At 43.1% G+C, this 22314-nt stretch overlaps 1 protein-coding gene across 1 annotated transcript in view; it reads left to right on the top strand.

Moving 5' to 3' along the window:
- DMD (dystrophin) overlaps positions 1-22314 on the top strand; it is a 1161901-nt gene that overhangs the window by 26354 nt on the left and 1113233 nt on the right. The window contains 1 exon segment of the mRNA XM_032219839.1: positions 18713-18805. Within this exon segment, the coding sequence (XP_032075730.1) occupies positions 18713-18805 (93 nt within the window).

The following is a 22314-nucleotide window of genomic DNA, read 5'->3' on the forward strand; positions in this document are numbered from 1 at the left end:
TTTTTAAGTATTGGTATCATTTGAAAAAGAAATAAAAATTTAGGTAGAATATTCATTTTCACAGCTGCTATTCTTCCCAGCAACGATAATTGTAATTTCTCCCAATTTTTCATCTCTGTCTGTATGCTATGCCATAGTGGTTCATAATTATACTTATATAGCTTCCCATTTGAGGTTGAGATATAAACTCCTAAATATTTGACCTTTTAACTATTTCACATCCTGTCATTCCTTTTAATTCTTCCCTTTGTTTAGTGTTCATATTTGTAACTAGCATCTTTGTTTTCCCTAAATTTATTTTAAATCCTGACACTTGGCAATATTGATTAATCATATTCATTAAAACCTTACTAGATTCCTGTGGTTGGGTTAATGCTATAATCAAGTCATCGGCAAAAGGACGTACTCTATATTCTTGCTGCCTAATCTTGATTCCCTGTAAATCATCTGAGCGCCGTATTTTATTCAACAATAGTTCCAAAGTTAAGATAAACAATAATGGGGATAAGGGGCAACCCTGCCTTGTATCTTTCTCAATTTTAAATGAGTCTGTTAAACTTCCATTAACTATGATTTGAGCTGTTTGTTCCTGATATATTGCTTTAATTGATTTTAAAAAGTGCTCTCCTATTTGCATTTTTTGCAATATTTTCAGTAAGAATTGCCAATTCACTTGATCAAAGGCTTTCTCAGCATCTAAAAATATAAGCGCGGCAGGGATTTGGTTATTCTTTCCCAAATATTCCAATGTATTAACAATTAGTCTTACATTATTTCTCATTTGTCTCCCTTGAATAAAACTGGTTTGGCCATTATGAATCAATTGCTGAATAACCAACATTAACCTATTCGCTAGTATTTTAGTAAAAATTCTATAATCTATATTAAGTAATGATATAGATCTATAATTTTTTGGTAGAGTAAGATCTTGGTCCTCTTTTGGTATCAAGGATATGAAATCTGTCTTCCAAGATGGGGGTACCCTCCCTTCCATTTGGATCCTATTGAATAATTCCTTGAGAGGTTCTACCATTTCTGATTGTAAATTTTTGCAATAAGCTGATGTCAGGCCGTCTGTACCCGGTGCTTTCCCTACCTTTAGCTGTTTGATTACCTGGAAAATTTCCCCCGAGGTTATTGGTTATTGGTCTCCCTCTGCTCGTCTTTAACTATAGGTATTTTTTCTTTATCCACGTATCTATCTATATCTAAACCTTGTATTTTATCATTCATATACAATCCTGTGAAAAATTCATGAAAGGCCTTTTGGATCTCATCCTGTTGATGCACTTCCTTCCCTTTATAATGTAATTTCGATATATTACAAGATTTCTGTTTTTTCCTAATCAAATATGCTAACCATCTGCCAGATTTATTTGCATTACAGAAAGTGTTATGTTTTGCATATAGTAAATTAGTAGCTACCTGGTCTGACATCAGCATATTAAATTGCTCTCTTAATAAGATAATTGCTTTTTTAATCTTTTTGTCTCCTGGTTTTAGAATTAACTCCTGCTCTCTCTTCCTAATTTCTTCTTCAAGTTCAATTCTCTTTTCCCCCTGTTTATGTCTATGTAGTCTATTTAAATTTATCAGAACTCCTCTCATATACGCTATACTTGCGTCCCATACCATTTCCATAGATGTACCCTTATTCATATTAAAAACAAAGTATTCTCTTAACAATTTTTTACATTCATTAATATTTTTCTCATATCTAAATACATTTTCATTCAATCTCCAAGTCCTTCTTGCTTACATCCCAAACCCCAACTCCATCCAAACCAGATTATGATCTGATAAGACTCTGGAACATATCTTCGTCTTCTTTACCCTAGAAAGCAAATCATTGGTTGTTAGTATGAAGTCAATCCTAGAAAAGGATTGGTGTCTATCAGAAAAAAATGTGAAGTTGTATTCTTCTGCATTCCTTTCTCGCCAGATATCTCTCAATTCAAAATCATCTATCATGTCAAAAAAGGACTTAGGTAGTTTTGCTCGCATTTGGATATTTTGCCGAAAAGCCTTCTTATCTTTCTTGATATCCATAACGCCATTCCAGTCGCCCAGTAATATAAAGGATCTATAGTCCCAATGTACTAACTTAGCATGAAGCATTTTATAAAATTTATCTTGTTGTTGATTTGGAGCATATATACCCAATAGAAGTATCCTTTTCCCTTCTAATACCAGATCTATTGCAATATATCTTCCTTGGGAGTCTGCTTCAATTAATTCAGCTTTCATGTCCTTTCTTAAGTAGATAGCTATACCTTTTTTCTTCTCCAGAGCAGAAGCTATAAAGTGTTGTCCAAGTCTTGTATTAATCAAGTATTTCTGATCAGTTGATCTAATATGAGTCTCTTGCAGGCAAATTATGTCATTCTTGAATTGTTTCAGATAGTGATTTATTTTCTTCTTTTTCTGTGGGGAATTTAAACCATTAACATTCCAGGTTAAGAACTTAGTTGTCATCTTTAGCTCCCTGAAGCTTTTTAAGAGCCATCTGGAAATCCTGAAGTTTGATTTTCGGCCTGGCTCCACCCATTGCTTCTAAACTAAGACCTGTAGCTTCTTGAATGGTAGCATGTGTTTGTTGTGAGGCTTGTTGCTTTTTTAATTCTTGTTCGCCTGGTGATCACGCGGGTTTGTCTTTGTTCCTTGGCTCCTTGTAACTCTGAGAGAGGGTCCGATCTTGTTGATCCTTCAGTAGCTTGCTGTCCATCCTGTCCTTCTTGTTCTCTTTCTCTGGGTCCAGGAGGGAGGGGGATGTCCAGCCTTCAATATGTTATTGTAAAAATCTTGCATACTGATTTAAGACGGTATCTTTGGCCTTGAGAATTAGCTAAATTTAAGGTAGACCAGAACCTTGATATAAGATCTGCATAACTAACTGCAATTTTGGGACTGGACATTTAAGGAAGAACAAAAGACAAGATGGCTCCCTTCTCCACAGCAGCTGAAGTAGATAAATTTAAGGTGGACCAGAACTCTGAAAGAAAAACTGTACAACTAACTGTAACTTTGGAACTGGACATCATGGAATACTGGGAATTTGAAGAACTACATGAAATTATAAAAATATGCATAAATCATTAAAATCAAGCCTAAATATAATTCTGAACCAGGAGAAGCATGGATTTAAAGAAGAAGGGAAAGAAGAATGGGGGAAAGATAATGAAGGGGTAGAAATGATGGGAAATAAAAAGCAGACAAAAAACTCCATTGGGCTTGGCAGTGGTATAGGGAAAATGGTAAAGGGGGAATGTATCCCAACAAAAGGTAATAAAAAGCAGACAAAAGATGTTTTGGAGGTTGACAGTGGCATAAGGAATATTGAAATAGGAGGTTATGCCCCAACAAAGAGAAATATAAAAGATTTATTTGACGGTGGAGTGGGGAAAATTGAAGAGGGTGGACATGTCAAAACAAAGAAAAGGGAGAAGGCAGGAACAGAGAAGTGGGACAAAAGACGTACTAGAAAAAATCAGACAACGAGAAATTGTTATATGGGAAAATATAAAGCTAATATAAGGAGTTTATTCCTAAATATGACAATAAAATTGAGTTGCTAACTGACTGAATATGATAATGGAAAGATAATTAAATAAAGGTCAAAATACATGAAATATGGACAAATATGAAACTGATATGGGGAGATTGTAATGCAGAGGTTTGTGATTCACTTTTTTACATGATAATTAAACTGAGTTGCTAACTGATTGAATATGACAATAGAAGGACAATTAAGCATGGGTTAAAATATATGAAACATAGATATATATAGAACCTTTAAGATGATGAATAAAGTAAGATGTATACTGTTTGTACACATATATAATGGTACAGTTTGTGTATTGTTATATAGTAGATTAAGGGAATTGTAATGAACATTGAACAGTAAGGATTGCCATTTATAGGCAATTAAGGGTAATTTAATCCAAGATACGGAAAAATGGAGAGGGAATATGAAATATAGTTACAATGGGAAACTATTGAGATTTAAAGACAGAATCACAAATTGGATGTGTGTAAGGATGTATAATTATATAAATATAATAATGAGAATAGCTGGGAATTATAACCAGGTCTACATCTTGGCCAAAAATAGGCTGGGAGTGGGTGGGTGTGTTAAAAGCACAATGATTATATAAGTATACTTTTTTGTTCTTTTTTTAAAAAAAGGAGGAAGATATATGTCAAAATTAAATATGTATATTGAAAAGGAATTATAAATACCATCAACATAAAATGGAACTCTCTCAGAAGCTGAAATACACCAAGTAAATGATATGAAGAATGTGAAGTAGAGGAAAGAGGTAAGGGAAGAAGAGAGGGAGAGGAGAGAGGTCAAGGGGGAGAGGAGGAGAGAACAAGCTTGCACTCAATCCCGACAAGACCGAGTGGCTTGTGTTTTTTCCCTCCAAAATTGGCCTTGTATTCCATCTCTCAGGCTGGGGGGGGGGGTGAAATTATACGCCTCTCAGACAGGGTTCACAATTTGGGAGTCCTCCTGGACCCACAGCTGACTTTAGAACACCATTTGTCGGCTGTGACCAGGGGGACATTTGCCCAGGTTCGCCTGGTGCACCAATTGCGTCCCTACCTGAACCGGGAGGCCGTCAGAACAGTCACTCATGCCCTTGTGACCTCAAGACTGGACTACTGTAATGCGCTCTACATAGGGCAGCCCTTGAAGAGCATTCAGAGCCTTCAACTTGTCCAGAATGCAGCCGCGCGAGCGATTGTGGGTGTACCCCAGTACACCCACGTTACACCTATCTTCTGCGAGTTGCACTGGCTGCCTATTAGACTCCGGACGCGTTTCAAGGTGCTAGTCGTTACTTTTAAAGCCCTACATGGTATCGGACCTGGGTACTTGAGAGACCACCTCCTGCCAACTACCTCCCTTCAACCAATTAGATCCCACAGATTAGGCCTCCTCCGGATACCATCAGCCAGCCAATGTTGACTGGCAACCCCCCGGGGGAGGGCCTTTTCTGTGGCTGCTCCGGCCCTTTGGAACGATCTCCCCATGGAGATTCGGACCCTCACCACCCTTCAGGCTTTCCGCAAAGCCATTAAGACCTGGCTGTTCCGGCAGGCCTGGGGCTGATGAGTTCCCAGCCCCACTCGAATTGCTGATTGCTGTGTGGTTTTAACTTGTCTTTGTATCTTGTTTTGTTTGTTTTTGTATCCCCCCTTCCCATATGTCTGTTCGCTGCCCGAGTCCCTCCGGGAATAGGGCGGCATACAAGTCTAATAAATGAAATGAAATGAATGAAATGAGAAAGGAGGAGTGGAAATGGGAGAGAGGAAGGGGAAGTAGAGAAGAGAAGGATGACAGAGGGAAGAAAGGAAGTAGGGAGGGGGAGGAGAAAGGGAGAAGAAAGTTTTGGGAGTTGATGGTAAGGTGAATTGATATAAACATTTAATAATACAGTATGATGTTGACTATGTAATAGTATATATGTGATTATATGTTATGAAAATGGAAAAATAAAAAAACTTTAAAAGAAAAACTTCCTGGGATTTGCTAACTTCTATAGGCAATTCATTCTGGCTTTTGCAGAAGTCACCCTGCCCTTGAATAAACTGTTAAAAACAGGGCCATCCCCTACAAAGCCAAAGCCAAAGCCAAATCAACCTATTGGATGGACAATAGACTATCAAAAAGTGTTTGAAAAATTAAAACAGCTCTTGGCCAAAGAACCCATTCTGCAACACCCCGACTCAGAACAGCAATTCATAATCCAGGCAGATTCCAGTGATGTGGCTGTAGTGGCAGTGCTGTTGCAAAACAACAACAACTGATAGAGATACGCATGCGCTGGAAGATGGCTGCCGAGTTTTCTCGCTCCGGCTCGGGTTGCTGAAACTTGCATGGGAGAAGGTGGAATCCTGGTCCAGGAACCTGATTCCGTGCGCGAAAGGAGTAAGAACTCCCCAGGATACCCGGGCCAGCAGCGGACTGAGGAGACTTGCCTCCCCAGAGCTGCTAGGCTCAGAAGACGCGGACGACGCGGGGCGACCAAAAAAAAGCGCTGGGACTGGGCGGAGGCGGAGGCTGCCGGCACTTGAGATGCGGATGGGGGAAGTTGCCGATACTGGCGTGGCCTACTTGTGCGACCTGGAGACGCTGCTACCGGGAGGAGTTCGGAGTTGAGCTAGGAAGAACTTGGACAGTCCCAGGTGGCCTTCGGTGGTGCTGAACGCCCTTCCCCCCTCTTGCACGAACGGTAGCTTGACTGCTGGCGCTGTTGGATGCCTCCCCCCCCGCACACGGGCGACGGTTTTGGAGTTTGTCGGCGTTGTCGGGCGCCCCCCCCTCACACAGACCACAGCCTCTCAGCGTGTCACAAGCTGGGACGACGTTGGCAGCCGCTTCAGACAACTTGCAGCTTGAATTGGTGTGAGTGAGTGGGGGGTGGCGGATGGCGAGCATTTTTTCTCGATCTGTAAGAGACTAAGATTAAGATCTGGGCTTATATTAGACCAGCACCCCATTAAAGAGGGAGTGGTTGAACTTTTTACATCTATTCAACTGAGTCTGGTGGCTGGTCTCCGGCCACCTTAATCCTCTAGCTTCTTCCCCCCCACTTCTTTTTGGTGCACCCCCCCTCTCTGCTCGCTGTTGCGGGTGGCATATGGACGATGGCGGCATCTCTTAAGACCTTTTGGAACTTACAACACCCTCTGACTACGCCCACCCGGTTTCCCGGCTTGCGGGAACCTTTGGGGACCGTTTCGGACTACCATCACCATCCTGCCATCAGATGGAAAAACTATAAGAGGGGACCTTGGACCTTTAGACTTTGGACTTACACTGCTATACCCCCGTATCCCACGGCTGGTGCACAGCTACCTGAACTTCATTTTTAACGACTGCGTAATCTCTCTCTTTTCCTTTCTTTTTCTCTCTTCTCTTTTTTCTTTCTTTTGTATGGGATATGCATGAGATATGCGTGTGATTGAGTGAATGATCCCACTTTTACTACCCATTATTGTTGTATCTTTTTTGTGTTTTAATTACTACGTGGGGACTGTTTGAGTGTACGGATGAGTGTGTTTGATTCGGAGGGCCTGCCGGGGAACGTGGGAGCCATAGGGGTGGTTGAGGGAACCACGGACACGGGAGTGGGCCGGGGAATTACGGTCGTAACAGGGAGGGGCAGATATGGCGGGGACTTTAGGGCTGGCCATTACCGGGGAAGGAGGGCTCGCTACGTCATAGAGATCCCTCCTTCCGGCCCTATGAGTCCCACTCCAAGGCCAGATGGCACGAGTAATCAGGACCCTGGTCTCAGGCTTTTGTCGCTAAATGCCAGGTCTGTAGTTCATAAGGCTCCCCTCGTCCGGGACTTAATTTTAGATGAGAGGGCAGACCTGGCATGTACTACTGAAACCTGGCTGGGCCCGGAGGGAGGAGTCCCCCTCGTAGAGATGTGCCCAGAAGGTTTTCAGGTGCTTCATCAGCCGAGAACCCAGGGAAGGGGTGGAGGTGTGGCTATTGTTATCCGAGAGTCTCTAGTACCTCGTAGGATCCCTGCTCCGGAGCTTGTCGGGTGTGAGTCCCTGCTGGTGAAGTTGGACCTCAAGGGTCAAGTGGGTTTGCTGTTAACATACCTGCCTCCCAACAGCGTTGCAGCAGCCCTCCCCTCGCTCCTCGAGTCGGTAGCCGAGCTGGCAATTGAGTTCCCCAGGCTTATGGTTCTGGGGGATTTCAATTTGCCTTCGCTCGGTGAACACTCTGATGGAGCGCAGGAGTTCATGGCTTCCATGACAGCCATGGGCTTGACCCAGGTAATTCGGGGCCCAACCCATTCAGCGGGTCACATGCTCGACCTCGTATTCCTCTCGGAGCAGTGGACTTGTGATCTTGGTCTGAGGGGTAATGAGATCATACCCCTGTCGTGGTCAGACCATTGCCTACTGAGGCTAGACTTTCGGAGGCCAAACCTCCGCTGTAGGGAGGAGGAACCGACCAGATGGTTCCGCCCCAGGCGACTTATGGATCCCTTGAGTTTCCAGACGGAGCTTGGGGCTATTCCTGATACTCTCGCCCACAGTCCGGTGGAGACCCTGGTTGCTGCCTGGAACTCGGCAGCGACGGGGTCCCTTGACCGGATTGCGCCACTACGGCCGCTCCGAGGCTGTGGATCCAGGAGACCCCCTTGGTTCACCGAGGAACTCCGGGAGAGGAAGCGCCGGAAGAGACGCCTAGAGCACTCGTGGAGATCCAACAAATCCGAATCGAGCCGAGCACTTTTAACATCGTGCATCAAGGATTACATCAGGGCAATTAGGACGGCAAAAAGATCTTATATTGCCACCTTGATTGCCTCCACCGAGTCCCGCCCAGCCGTCCTGTTTAGGATAACCCATTCCCTCCTAAATAGGAGGGATATGGGGGACCCCTTGCAGGGTAGGGCTGAAGAGTACGTCCAGTTCTTGGCGGACAAAGTTGCTCGGTTTCGGTCGGAGTTGGACTCCGATTCTGCAGATCCAGCCGAGGCACAAGGGGATAATCTGGTAGACCATCGCTGGGTTGAGTTTCAGGATGTTGCCCCTGGGGACGTGGACAAGGCCATGAGAGCTGTGAGTGCCTCCACATGTGTACTGGACCCGTGCCCCTCCTGGCTGGTTGTCAACAGCAGGGAGGTGACACGGGGCTGGATCCAGGCGGTTGTTACCGCCTCCCTTCGGGAGGGGGTCTTTCCCCCCGCACTCAAAGCGGCGGTGGTGAGACCCCTCCTGAAGAAACCATCTTTGGATCCAGCCGTTCTTAACAATTACCGTCCAGTCTCCAACCTTCCCTTTGTGGGGAAGGTTGTTGAGAAGGTGGTGGCCTTTCAGCTCCAGCGGGCCTTGGAGGAAGCCAGCTATCTTGACCCATTCCAGTCCGGCTTCAGACCTGGCTACAGCACAGAAACTGCTTTGGTCGCATTGACCGATGACCTCTGGAGAGCCAGGGATCGAGGCCACGCCTCCATCCTGGTTCTCCTTGACCTCTCAGCGGCTTTCGATACCATCGACCATGGTATCCTTCTGCGACGACTGCGAGAGGTGGGGGTGGGAGGCACTGTTTTGCAGTGGTTCTCCTCTTACCTCTTGGACAGGTCGCAGTCGGTGTTAGTTGGGGGGCAGAGATCGAACTCTAGGCCCCTAACATATGGGGTGCCGCAGAGTTCGGTCCTGTCTCCCCTACTTTTCAACATCTACATGAAACCGCTGGGCGAGATCATTCGGCGGCACGGGATAAAATACCACCAGTATGCGGACGATACCCAGCTGTATCTGTCCGTCACGTGCCAACTCAATGAAGCGGTGGACGTGATGAACCAGGGACTTGAAGCTGTTAGGGACTGGATGAGGGCTAACAAACTTGTGCTCAACCCGGATAAGACCGAGTGGCTGTTGTGTTTCCCTCCCGCCAACTTGGCAAATATTCCATCTCTCAGGCTGGGGGGTCAAACATTATACCCCTCAGACAGGGTCCGCAACTTGGGAGTCCTCCTGGACCCACAGCTGACTTTCGAACACCATTTGTCAGCTGTGACCAGGGGGGCATTTGCCCAGGTTCGCCTGGTGCACCAGTTGCGCCCCTACCTGAACCGGGAGGCTCTCACAACAGTCACTCGGGCCCTTGTGACCTCTAGGCTGGAGTACTGCAATGTGCTCTACATGGGGCTGCTCTTGAGGAGTATTTGGCGACTTCAGCTAGTCCAGAATGCAGCCGCACGAGCGATCGTGGGTGCACCTCGCTTCACCCACGTAACACCTATCCTCCGCGAGCTGCGCTGGCTACCTGTCGATCTCCGGATACGCTTCAAGGTGCTACTTGCCACCTATAAAGCCCTTCATGGTAGTGGATCTGGGTACTTGAGAGACCGCCTACTGCCGATCACCTCCACACGACCCATTAGATCTCATCGTTTAGGCCTCCTCCGAGTTCCATCCGCTGGCCAATGCCGACTGGCCACCACGTGGAGGAGAGCCTTCTCGGTGGTAGCCCCGACCCAATGGAACGATCTCCCCGTGGAGCTTCGTACCCTCACCACCCTCCTGACCTTCCACACAGCCCTTAGAATCTGGCTATCCCGTCAGGCCTGGGGCTAAAGATTGTAACCCGCCCGAATGGTATGAATGTTGCGTTTTAATCATGTACTGTCTTATATGTAAAAGTCTGTCCCCCCCTTCCTTTGATTGTGAGCCGCCCTGAGTCCCCCCAGGGAAAAGGGCGGCATACAAATAAACTTTAAATGAAATGAAATGAAATGAAAACTCTTGCCATACACTTATGTCTCCAAAAAACTCACAGCCAAGGAAAGAAGGTGGGCCATTTGGGAGAAAAAAGCCTATGCGGTCTGGTGGGCCCCTGGCTCAATGACAACAAAGACATCCTGATGATGAGAGATGGCTTAGCCTGGAAAGGATTCAAACTGTATGTTCCTGCAAACTTGAGGCTGGAAGTACTACAGCGATGCCACAATGCAAAATTGGAAAGTCACTTTGGATTCCTAAAAATGGTCCACCTCGCCAGACATCAATTTTGATGGCCAAAAATGAAAGCAGAAGTGGAAGACTATGTGAAAAGCTGTGCCACTTGTGCAACCATGAAAATATGGCCAGGCAAACCCCCTGGATTACTGCAACAGGTAGTCAGCCCTAGCTGACCATGGGAAGAGATCACAATGGATTTCATCATAGAGCTCCCAGATAGCAGTGGGAATAAAGTAATTTGGACAGTCATTGATTTATTTTCCAAGCAAACTCATTTCATTGCTTGCTCAGAATTACCATCCACAAAGAAGCTAGCAAAGATGTTTGTTAAACACATTTACTGCCTGCATGGAGTATCCAGGTGAATCATCTCAGACTGCGGAGTTCAGTTCACTGCCAAGTTCTGGAGGGAGTTCCTGAGGCATTGGATCCACATAAGGACTTAGCTCGGCTTTCCATATGATCACGAATGAAGCAGCAGAAAAAGCTAACGCGATGGTTGAATAATACATCCATTGTTATATGGATTACCAGCAGGACAACTGGTTGGATTTTGCTACCATTCGCTGAAGTCACATATAACCACACTGTCCACAACAGCACTGGGTTAACTCCTTTTCGAGTTACCAGCAGCATGGAATTTGTTCCCATGCCTGAACTGCCCAGAGAGCCCCCTCCTCCATGTCTCTGACTGAATGGATGGACACTCTTAAAAAGGGGTGAGAGAATATGGAAAAAACTTTGGCAGAAGCAGCAGAAGAGTACAAGAAGCAAGCTGATAAGCACCACTCGCTCCAACCCCAGTTCTGTGTGGGGAATAAAGATTTCTTGTCTACCAAATACATAAAGTTAAGAATGCCTAGCAAGAAATTAGGGCTGAAATTTTTACTTTCCTTCCCAATAGTGAAAATATTTAACCCAATTACGGTTCAGCTCAGTCTGCCAAGAATTCTGGGAAAAATTCACCCCGTCTTCCATTGTAGCTTAGTGAAACCTGTGATTAGGTCCAACTTAAAACCATTGACTCAGCCTCCCCTTTCTCCAGTAGTGATACAAGGAGAAACTAACTATGAAGTGAAGAAAATTTTGGACTCTAGATTATATAGAGGTTAGTTACAAAATTTAGTGCCACAATTTCTATTATTCTGCTATGCATTTTTTATTGTGGGAAAATGGGAGGAGGGATTGTAAGGAGTCACGTACTATGTAGCCACAACATATTATTTCTAGAAAGCCAATGTCATCCTTTGTCTCTGCCCCTGACCGGAATAGGATGGGTGGAACTGCCAGCATGGCAGTGGAAGATTGGACCATGTGATGGACTTGTGGGTGTGGGGGCAAGATCTTGAACTTTCAACTGGGTGGGGAAAACCAGGAAGCTTTCAGATTCAGATTTTCCCATATGTGTCAACATGGCTTTCTTAATAAATTGGAACTTTGAGCAATACTATGCCTTGGACTCTGATTTACTTTTGGATGTTATTTGTAACCCTGACACAATGGGCCAAATGGAAGTTTATTCCTGAACTTCTGGTTGGGCCGTTGGGTCTGTTTTTGGCCCTTTCTAGGTTCCAGAGGCTTTCCTGGAGCCTAGGGAGGGTGAAAAAGGTCTCCCCCAGCCCTTCGGGAAGCCAAAAATAACCTGGCTGCCACAAACATGCACACCGGAGCTGAGGGCTGCTGAGGGCTGCCATGCTAACAACTATGGCTCTGCATGCCACCTGTGGCACGCATGCCATAGGTTCGACATCCTGGGACTAGTCTGTAGATCTCATCTGGAAATACTTGCCTTCTCCATAACAAGGCAAGTTACTCCTGATAAGTTTGTGTGTGTCAGAATATCAATATTCATAGTTGGAATAGATCACCCAATGAATAGGCATAGCAAATGGGTCAGCCAATGAGAGTTGTTTTGGAAACAGAAACTTAAGCTTGGAGTCTCACCATGGCTCAGCTGAGAATTGAAATTGATCTCTGTGTGCTCTGAACTGATGAAAGAAATGTCCTTCTGGGTTCGGCTCCAAGTGGGGAAAAAGACACTGGAGACATGGAGGCTGCTTGGAAAGATGGTATATTGGTGGACAGGACCACATGGCTTGAGTCCTGAACAGAAAAGGTGATGATCACATGCTTCAATGTTGGTGGAGAAGAAGAGAAGCGCTGAGGGAGGGGCTTGCTATAACCTGTTCAGTCCCACCGCTCTGTTTCCTGTTCCTGTGTAAGAAATGTATTCTGATTGGTTGTCAGACTCCCATGGTGCCATGCAGGGGGCTACTCTCTAGGCTGTGTTTTGAATCCAGGTTTGGTTGAGTTCTCAGATGCCATGTGGTCAGTTGGGTAAAGCTCCTTAATCCCATCCCCCTGGAGCTGCACTGGAGAGGTCTTTATTATGTAAAGGGACTAGCTTGGTCTACTTAAAGGCCCATTGACAAAGAGGGATGGGCAGGAAGCTACAGGCAGCTATTCTGTCTTTTAAAACATGTTTCTTTCTTTTCACATCCAGAGAAATATTCTGCCTTTTCAATATTTCCTAGGATATTTCATTTTTCTGGGACAGGACTGGGTGATAACTTCCTACAGAACTCTGAAATGAAACTGTTCTCTCCCGCTTGTGTTTTGCTTGTAACTTCTACCACGTTGAAAGAATCTATTGGTATTGTACATTTATTCATCTGTTATTATGTATATAAAGAAGTTAATGAATCCATCTGAATCAGTTATCTGTGTTTGTTTTCTGGATTTGATTTTTCTGCAACAAACTTTGACAGATTATGGGCCCAGAGCACACAGAAAGACTGAACTGTAATTAAGCTGAGAAGACTGCCTGTGTTAAAAGAGAAACAAGGCAGAGAGAGATTGCAGGATAGCTGTTGTTGCATTTAAGGAAAGCTCTGTGCCTCATTTGGGACCGAAGAACTATATTATTTGAGCCACAAAGATGGAATGTTTCCTGAAGGCTAAGGAACTGTGGGATATTGTTATTAATCCACCCCAGAGAGCTTTTGCAGCTGCTGAGCACAAAGAAGCATGATAAAGCAATGACTTATATCATCTTGACTTTAGAAGATGAACAGTTTATCAGTGTAGTTGATTTAAAGATTGCAAAGGAGGTCTAGCTGAAATTGAGATGTGTGCATGTTAGTGTGTCAGCATGCAATATTGTACAGTTATCAAGAAAATTATACAGAGCCTGTTTGCAACCAGGGGAATCTGTGGAACAGCATTTTGTTAAAATGCAAACTTTATTTGTGGAGTTACAACAGTGTCCAATGGAGATTCCTGAATCTCAAAGAGTCCTGTTGGTGTTAAACAGTCTTGAAAAACGTGGGACATTGTTTCTGCAGTGTTTGAATGCAAACCAGAGCAGGAACTGTGTTTGGAGGCTTTAAAGGCTTGTTTGATTGCTGAGGAGCAGAAACACCATTATAGAAAAAGCCACAAATTCTTGAAGTGGGGGCCCAATGAGCAGAGATATAAGAGCAGAGGAAAATTCCATAGACTGGCTATCTCCAGAGAAGAAAAAATCAGCAGTAAAGATCAGATTACAGCCCAGCAAACATTTTCTACTAAGAAAGAAACAGCCCAGCAACAGAGGTGGTGCTTCATTTGTGGTGAAACACATTTAAAGAAGGACTGTTTGCAAAGAAAAAGCTGTTTTCAAGGCAGAAAGGCTACAGATGGACAAATTGCTGTTGCAAAAGTTAGCTATTGCAATAGCAGAGACAAATGGTTAATAGACAGTGGTGCAAAACTAACAATTGTTAATAATTCTAAATTGTTTTACAGAATGCTTCTGGAGATGCAATAGCCTTGGAAGAGGCAGTGTGCAAATTCCATATCTGGAAACGAGGTTTAATGATATTTTATGTGTGCCTGAAATGGAGCATAATTTAAGTGTCTCTAGTTTAGACAAGCAAGGATTTGAGACCACATTTATAAATGGAAGGTGTGTCATAAAGAGAAATGGGAATGTATGTGAACAGGCCATAAAGGAGGATACTCTTTATATGTTGCAGGGACAAAAGATTCAATGTGCCTAAACATTTGGGAATGTGACACATGATTCACGTGTTCATCTCTTGCACAGAAAGCTTGGCCATGCCAGCTTCAGAATTTTGCAAAAGGATGGACCAGTGTGCAGAATAGTTAAATTTAAAGGGATGTGTTGAAAGAAATGTCCTTCTGGGTTCAGCTGCAAGTGGGGAAGAAGACACTGGAGACATGGAGACTCCTTGGAAAGATGGTTTATTGTTGGACAGGACCACATGGCTTGAGCCCTGAACAGAAAAGGTGATCACATGCTTCAATGTTGATGGAGAATAAGAGAGAAGGGCTGAGGAAGGGGCTTGCTAGGCTTTTTATACCCTGTTTAGTCCCACCTCTCTGTTTCCTGTTCCTGTGTAAGAAATGTATTCTGATTGGTTGTCAGACTCCCATGGTGCCATGCAGGGGCTACTCTCTAGGCTGTGTTTTGAATCCAGGTATAGATGAGGTCTCAGATGCCATGTGGAGAGTTGAGTAATATCCCTTCCCCCTGCAGCTGCAGTGGAGAAGTCTTTATTATGTAAAGTGGGCTAGCCTGGCCTTCTCAATGGCCTATTGACAAAGTGTGGATGGGCAGGAAGCTACAGGCAACTATTCTGTCTTTTAAAGCATGTTTCTTTCTTTTCACATCCAGATAAATATTCTGCCTTTTCAATATTTCCTAGATATTTCATTTTTCTGGGAGAGGGCTGGATGATAACTTCCCACAGATGTAAGGCATATTTGGACTGTGCAGTATGTAAGTCATCAAAGTCCAAGGCATTCCCAGTAAGCAAAAGTAGCACAAGGTAGACAACTAGAGCTCTAGAGCTGGTACATGCAGATTTGATTGGGGCAATGCAAGCCAGTTGGGGAGGGCTAAGTATGCACTGGTCATTGTTGATTACTACAGCAGTTTTGGGTTCTGCTATTTACCAAAGAGTAAAATAGAAGTGCTACAGAAATTACAGCAATGGGTAAGCTTTGTGGAAAGGAAATATAAGCAAAAGGTATGTCAGCTGCAAACTGTCAGCAAATTTTCAACAATGGTTGGGACACACAGACACACAAGTCTGTACACAGCAGCTGAGAATAGTGTTGCTGAGGGATGGGATGGAGTCTTACAAATCATGAAGGACTTACTGCTGGGGGATTCTGGTCTGAGTAGGTCATATTGGGGTGAAGCCATCTTGATTGCTAAATATCAATAGGCTGTGGAGTTCCTCCATTAATGATGCTCCATATGCAGTGCTATATGGGATAAAACCATCTCTGGCACATATAAGAGTTTTTGGAAGCTATGCATGGGTGCATATTCCAAAGTCAAGTAGGAGAAAGGGACAACCAAAGGCTAGAAAGCTCACATTTATGGGCTATGAGCCTGGTTCAAAAGGCTATTGTTTTAATAATGGAAGCAAGAGAATAATGATTTCCAGGTTGGCTAGCTTTGCAGAGCAAAATTGGAACAGAATGATGTAAATTTTGGAATGCCTCACTTAGTGATGGTGATTCACTTAGTGACAACAACTCACTTAGTGATGGTGTCAGCATTCAGGGAGGAGAAGCTGAACAAAATATGAAGCAAGAGAGGGTAGAAACACAGGAGCAATCAATGCCAGGTCAGAGAGATGGAACAAGGGGATTCCATCTGAAAGGTATTCTGCTAGTAAGGTGTGTTATGGTATGAGCCAAGGAACTATAAGGAAGTTTTGACATTACCTAAAATAGAACAAGTAAAGTGGAAAGAAGACATGGACAAGGAAATGAAATCCATGGGTGAACATAACATGTTCACTTCTATCACTTTGCCACAGAGTAGCAAAGCTGTAGGATGCAAGTGGGTACACAAGAAGAAAGTACTACCCAATAATGAGATACAATATAAAGCAAGGTTAGTGGCACAAAGTTTTTCACAGATGAAAAATATGCACTGTGATGAGGTATTCATGCCAACAGTAAAGAGTGAAAGCATAAGGTTGGCACTAGCATTGGCAGCAGCACATGACCATAAAATTTGGCATTTTGACATAACCACTGCATTCCTTAATGCTGAGTTAGAGGAAGAAATTTACATGGCTCAAGCACCAGGGTATGAAAGTAAAAAGCCTAACACAATGTATAAATTAAACAAGGCCATTTATGGGCTGAAGCAGTCAGCCAGGAATTGGAATATCTGTCTAGATAATTCATTGATAGGTCTTGGGTTCAAGAGTTGCAAGGCTGATGATTGCATATAAACCGGAAGGTTACAAGGTGGGGATTGTTAATTATTAACATTTGTGGATGATCTTTGTTTCATCGCAAAGGATATATCACAGTTAAAAGAATTTGCTAATAAGTTAGAGAAGAAATTTGAACTAAAAAATTTGGGATAAATAAAAAATTATCTTGGTGTAGAGATACAAAGAGCTGTTGCCCCCGTCTCGAATGGTATGACTGTTGTGTGTTTTAAATTATGCATTGTTATGTGTCGTTTTTTAATTTTTTGTCTGTATCCCCCTTCCCTGGTTTGAGTTGTGAGCCGCCCTGAGTCCCCTTTGGGGGAAAAGGGCAGCATATAAATATAATAAACAAACAAACAAACAAACAAAAGACTGAGAAAGGTGGTTATGTTCTCAGTCAAAGAAGAAAAAGTAAACAGTTGTTGGAGAGATATAATATGAAAGATTGTAATACTGCTTCAACACCTATGAGTACAGATTTGCATAACAGTTTGGGTGAGGAAGAAAGTGAAGCCTGTGATCAAGATATATATCAGTCAGCAATAGGGAGCCTGTTATATCTGTCACAGTGGTCCAGACCAGGCCTAGCTTGTGCAGTAAGTGTTTTGAGTCTCAACTGCTGCACCAATGCAATTGCATTCGATGGGAATAAAAAGGATTCTCAGGTATTTGAAAGGAACTGTGAATGTGGGTCTTCAAATACAAGTATCTGAAGAATATTAATTGAATTTATGTCTATTCCAGTTATGAAGGGAGGCATGTCAGAGTATGAATATTCATAGACTGGAATAGATCAGCCAATGAATAGGCATAGCAACTGGGTCAGCCAATAAGGGCTGTTTTGAAAACACAAACTTAAGCTTGGAGTCTGGCCATGGCTTACCTGAAAATTGAAACTGATTTCTGTCTACTCTGAACTCTGAAATGAAACTGTTCTCTCCTGCTTGCGTTCTGCTTGTAACTTCTACCACGTTGAAAGCAGGGATGAAATTCAGCAGATTCTGATAGGTTCTGGAGAACTGGTAGCGGAAATTTTGAGTAGTTCAGAGAACCAGCAAATACCACCTCTGGCTGGCTCCAGAGTGGGGTGGGAATGGAGATTTTGCAGTATCCTTCCCCTCAATGCCCACCAAGCCATGCCCACAGAACCAGTAGTAAAAAAATTTGAATTTCACCACTGGTTGAAAGAATCTATTATTGGTATTGTACATTTATTCATCTGTTATTATGTATATAAAGAAGTTAATGAATCCAGCTAAATCAGTTTTCTGTGTGTGCTTTCTGGATTTGATTTTTCTGCAACAAATTCTGACAGTGTGTTCTCATTATTTAGCTTTGTTACCATAGCAGGATTTTTTTTAATTTTATGAGTATATAGCACAGACTTACTTCTATGTCATACTAGCTTTTGTGAGGGAAAACCTAATGTCTTTCATATCCACCAAAACTGGTCTTCAGAAGTTATGACTTGTCTGTAAAGAATTACTTGTACAATAGATTCATAAATAATAGGATAGAGATCATTAATAAGAATTGCTGCCATAGATGGAAATTTGTCATACTCCATTCTGGTATCAGCAATGATAAAAATATATTCATTGTTTGATTCTTGGATAAGAACGTAAAAAGTGATGTAACAAATATATTTCTGAAGCAAACATTATCTGGCTATATGAGAATATAAAACTAGGTAGTATTCATTTGTGAAATATTTTTAAATTCATGAGTTGGAAAGTGCAACATAAATGAAACAAACTATATTGCAGATTATAGAATAATAACTCATGAGAATTATACTGTTTGTTCTTTTGCCCTAATTTACATGGTTTGTGAGAATAAGATATTTTGTTGCTAAAAGTGAAAAGCCAGTTTTCTTTTAGAAAAATTTTCTTTTGTATAAGCAATAGACACAATATTTTCTTAACAGTTTAGCATACAGTCTGATAAACTTTCTCTCATTTCAGTTTGGTATTCATCCAATTGAAGATCTCTTCAACGATTTGCAAGATGGTCGAAAGCTTTTGGAGCTCCTGGAAGGTCTTACAAATCAAAAACTTGTATGTTTATATCTATCTACTACCTCAGAAAATTTTGCAATGCTTCTGCATATAAAATTTGTTGTAAAATTAGTATTTGTGGACCTTGTAGCTGTAAATATTTTAAAATATTTTATAAACATATAAAGAATACTGTATATTACAATTTGTGTAAGTTGCTGATGTTTTAAATTTCTGTAAGGTTCCAGCAGTTTCCTTGAGCCACGGAAATGCCAAAGAAAATGAGACTCGAGACGAGGCTTGCAAAAATATCTGCTTTTATTTATGGCCATAGCAAAAACTGGGTGACAAAACTATATCCAAAACATACAAACAAATGATTGATTCATATTGATTCATATACTCCTTCATTACTCCCTTTTTATTTTAGGACAGGTTGCTATCTGTCAACAATGAAGTAGGGGGAGCATATTCTTTAGGGATGGTACTAAGATCCATGATATTAGCTGGGCGACCGGGGGTGGCAGAGTTCACCAAGGAGGCGATGACAGTCAGAAACAGTAGACTGAACTATACGCTGGAGAAGATGGATGAGACAAGGAAGGAAAAGGAGACCTCCAAAGTCCAACAAGGGGAAAAAATCCTTTTCCAGTTAGAGAACTTATTAGCAAACCAGTTAAACTTGATAGCACTAGTGCAAGTTTGTACAGGGACATGAGCGAATTTCCTCATCCGAGTAGTAATTTCCTCAATAGTTTTTCCTTGGTCATCGATCTGTAAACATAACTTGTGAGATAAACCAATCATGTAAAACAAAGGTATTCTGGGATATTGTTGCTTTAAAAGTTAGAGCACTAGCAGTTGCATTAGTTATTATTGCAAGCATTGGCTGTAACCTTATATTTCTATTCAGCATATACACCTGCTACATACCATCGACTAGGCACATAGGCAAATCTTATAAGCCATCTGGAACATGCTAATTAAGAGTTACCACATCTGTCCATTACCCATGCCATCTGGTTATATTTACAAGTGAGTTACTAGGTTGTGTCAGGTTAATTCCAGACTGTAAGGTGACAGTAAGCCAAGAAAACAGCCTTGCTTGGAATGTATGATATTTCACACTTGTCATTGCATTACATTCTTATCCTGTTTGTCCTATGCATAAGAAATTTATTACCAAACATCGAACCATTGCATTATATCAATACATTTTATATCTTCAGGGATTATGATATCACTATTTCTTAGGGCTACTGTGTTCAAGTCAGGTTGATCTGATTCAATGTCCCAATATATATGAATTTTATATGGGAGCAATCACAATTACAATGTCCTACTATTCCCCACAGGTGTGAATCAGTTTATAAGTACAACAATAATAACAGTAATATTCAGTGATACAGTTACAATCACAAAATCAACACAATCTGTAGAGTGCAAAGTTGTACAGCTGCTTTTAAGATCTTCAGGTGGAATAGAAGAAGCCACCACTCAGGCTGGAAAGACCAAAAGTTGCTACTCCTGCAATGAGGAAAAAAATTACAAGCAAAATCTGTGCATACTACCCAGTGACGTGCGGTGAGGGTTACCGTTGGTGACGCAAGAGCGCAGCAGCGGCGAGAAGCAACGTCCCTGCTGCTGTGTCCGACAGGCATCTCGCGTTTATGGCGGACACAGCGGCGGGGGTGTTGCTTCTCACCTCTGCCGCCTCTCCCCCCGCCTCCTCCATCCCTGCCGCAGGACTTTCCAAAAGACTCTGGCCACTGAAAGTCAGTGTCTGACTTTCTACGGAGAAAGGCACGTGGAAATCCACAATTGCAACCTGACACGTGCTACCGGCGGAGCAAGGACTCTGGGGAGCTTTTCCACCTTCCCCGATTGACCTGGGGGAAAAAACCAGGTTGGGCAGAGGCCCAGGGTTCAACCCTTCGGGATTCCCTGTAGCCTCGTCGGAATGGAGCGCTAACCTCGAAGCTGACTCTGGGTGCTACCGAGGAGCAGCAGAGCCGGGAGCAGCAGCTGCCACCCGCAGGCACGGCTGCCCATTTCCCTGCGATATGGCTGGAGTGGCTCCACAGGTGGAAGGGCGGGAAGTCTCAGGCTCCGGAGATGCCTTTTGTTGCCGCTTTCTACTCTACTCCACCGTGCCCGCCCCTTCTTGTCACCTGCCCTTATCTCTGCCGCCCTCTGCAGTACGTGAGCCTTCCAGCCCTTGGCAAGCCGCAGGTCCGGCGGAAACCATTCCCACGAGGATGGGGTCCTTCCCTGAGGCTTGGGTGCTCTGGAGTGTAATCTGGCTCGGCCGCCATTCAGCGAAACGTGTCCTGATTTGTTTCGCTGCCCATTTTAATGTTTCGCTGAATGGCAGCCGAGCCAGCATGGCTTTAAAAAATAAATAAAATAAAATAAAATATAAAAAATGAAAAATAAAAAATAAAAAATGAAAAATAAAAAATAAAAAATGAAAATAAATGTGCCAGCCTGCGCGCCAGCAGAGGCAGGTAAACACACACACACACACACACACACACACACCACACACCACACACATAATAAAAACAAATTACAATTACTTACATTACAAATAAATGGAATTCCTCCCCCCTGCGCCCACCCTCTGACCCACATACCTTCCAGCTGCGTCAAAAATGCTAGATTTGGTCTAGCCGGGGCCAGGCAGGCTAGGCTAGTTGCTGCTAGAGTCACCACGTGGATGACTCTGCTTAAACGTTTTAATAAAGCCTCTAAACAAAGTGCCTTCTGCAGGAGGAGGCGGGAGAATCACATGCCTCATTTGCATATGGAATTCTTCGCTTTTTAATCCTTGGTTAATTCGTAAAAGGTGAAAAATTCCTTATGCAAAGGAGGCCCCCAGTTCTCTCGTCTCCTCCTATAGTTAACACTAAGCAGACACCAAGCCACTGTGACTTGGAATCTGGTAGCAACTACCTTGGCTTTAATTATTTAAAAAAAATTCTTTAAAATTCTTTCCTTTTCCTGAGGAGACTGGTGAGGCCCCGCCTCCCCTGCCTCTAGTGACTGCACGTCCCTGATACCACCATGACTACATCAGTTTTTGGAAATGTTCATTATTAGTGGATTTTTTGGAAATGTTCATTCTCAGTGGGTCTTCTCCAGGAATCACTTTGTACTTGTAGTGATTTGCCTTTTGTCTCCACTTTGGGCTGTTGCTTCAGTGGTTAGCAGGGCTTAGTAGACTTGGCCAAGGTTTTCCTCATGTCAGGTTTTATCAGGATGCAATCACTAGGCTTGAACTTATGAACAGCAACATTGAGAGGTTGGGTTTTAGCTAGGTGTCCTGTATTTCTGAGGTAAGATAAAGAAGAGGAGAGGCCAAGTATACAGTCCCTTACAGACATATCTTTAGTCTCATATTGTGGATTTCCCCCCATTCTGTCCAAGTGTGGAAATCCAAACATTATTTCAGAAGGCAGACAATTTTGCATTCCATGGAACATGACATTCCCACTGCCTCTATGATTGATTTTACTTTTGCAGTAAAATGAGTAAATTTCACATACTTGTCACAATTCACAGCATCC

Source organism: Thamnophis elegans, chromosome 6 (assembly GCF_009769535.1).
Source record: "Thamnophis elegans isolate rThaEle1 chromosome 6, rThaEle1.pri, whole genome shotgun sequence".
Classification (NCBI taxonomy): Eukaryota; Metazoa; Chordata; class Lepidosauria; order Squamata; family Colubridae; genus Thamnophis; species Thamnophis elegans.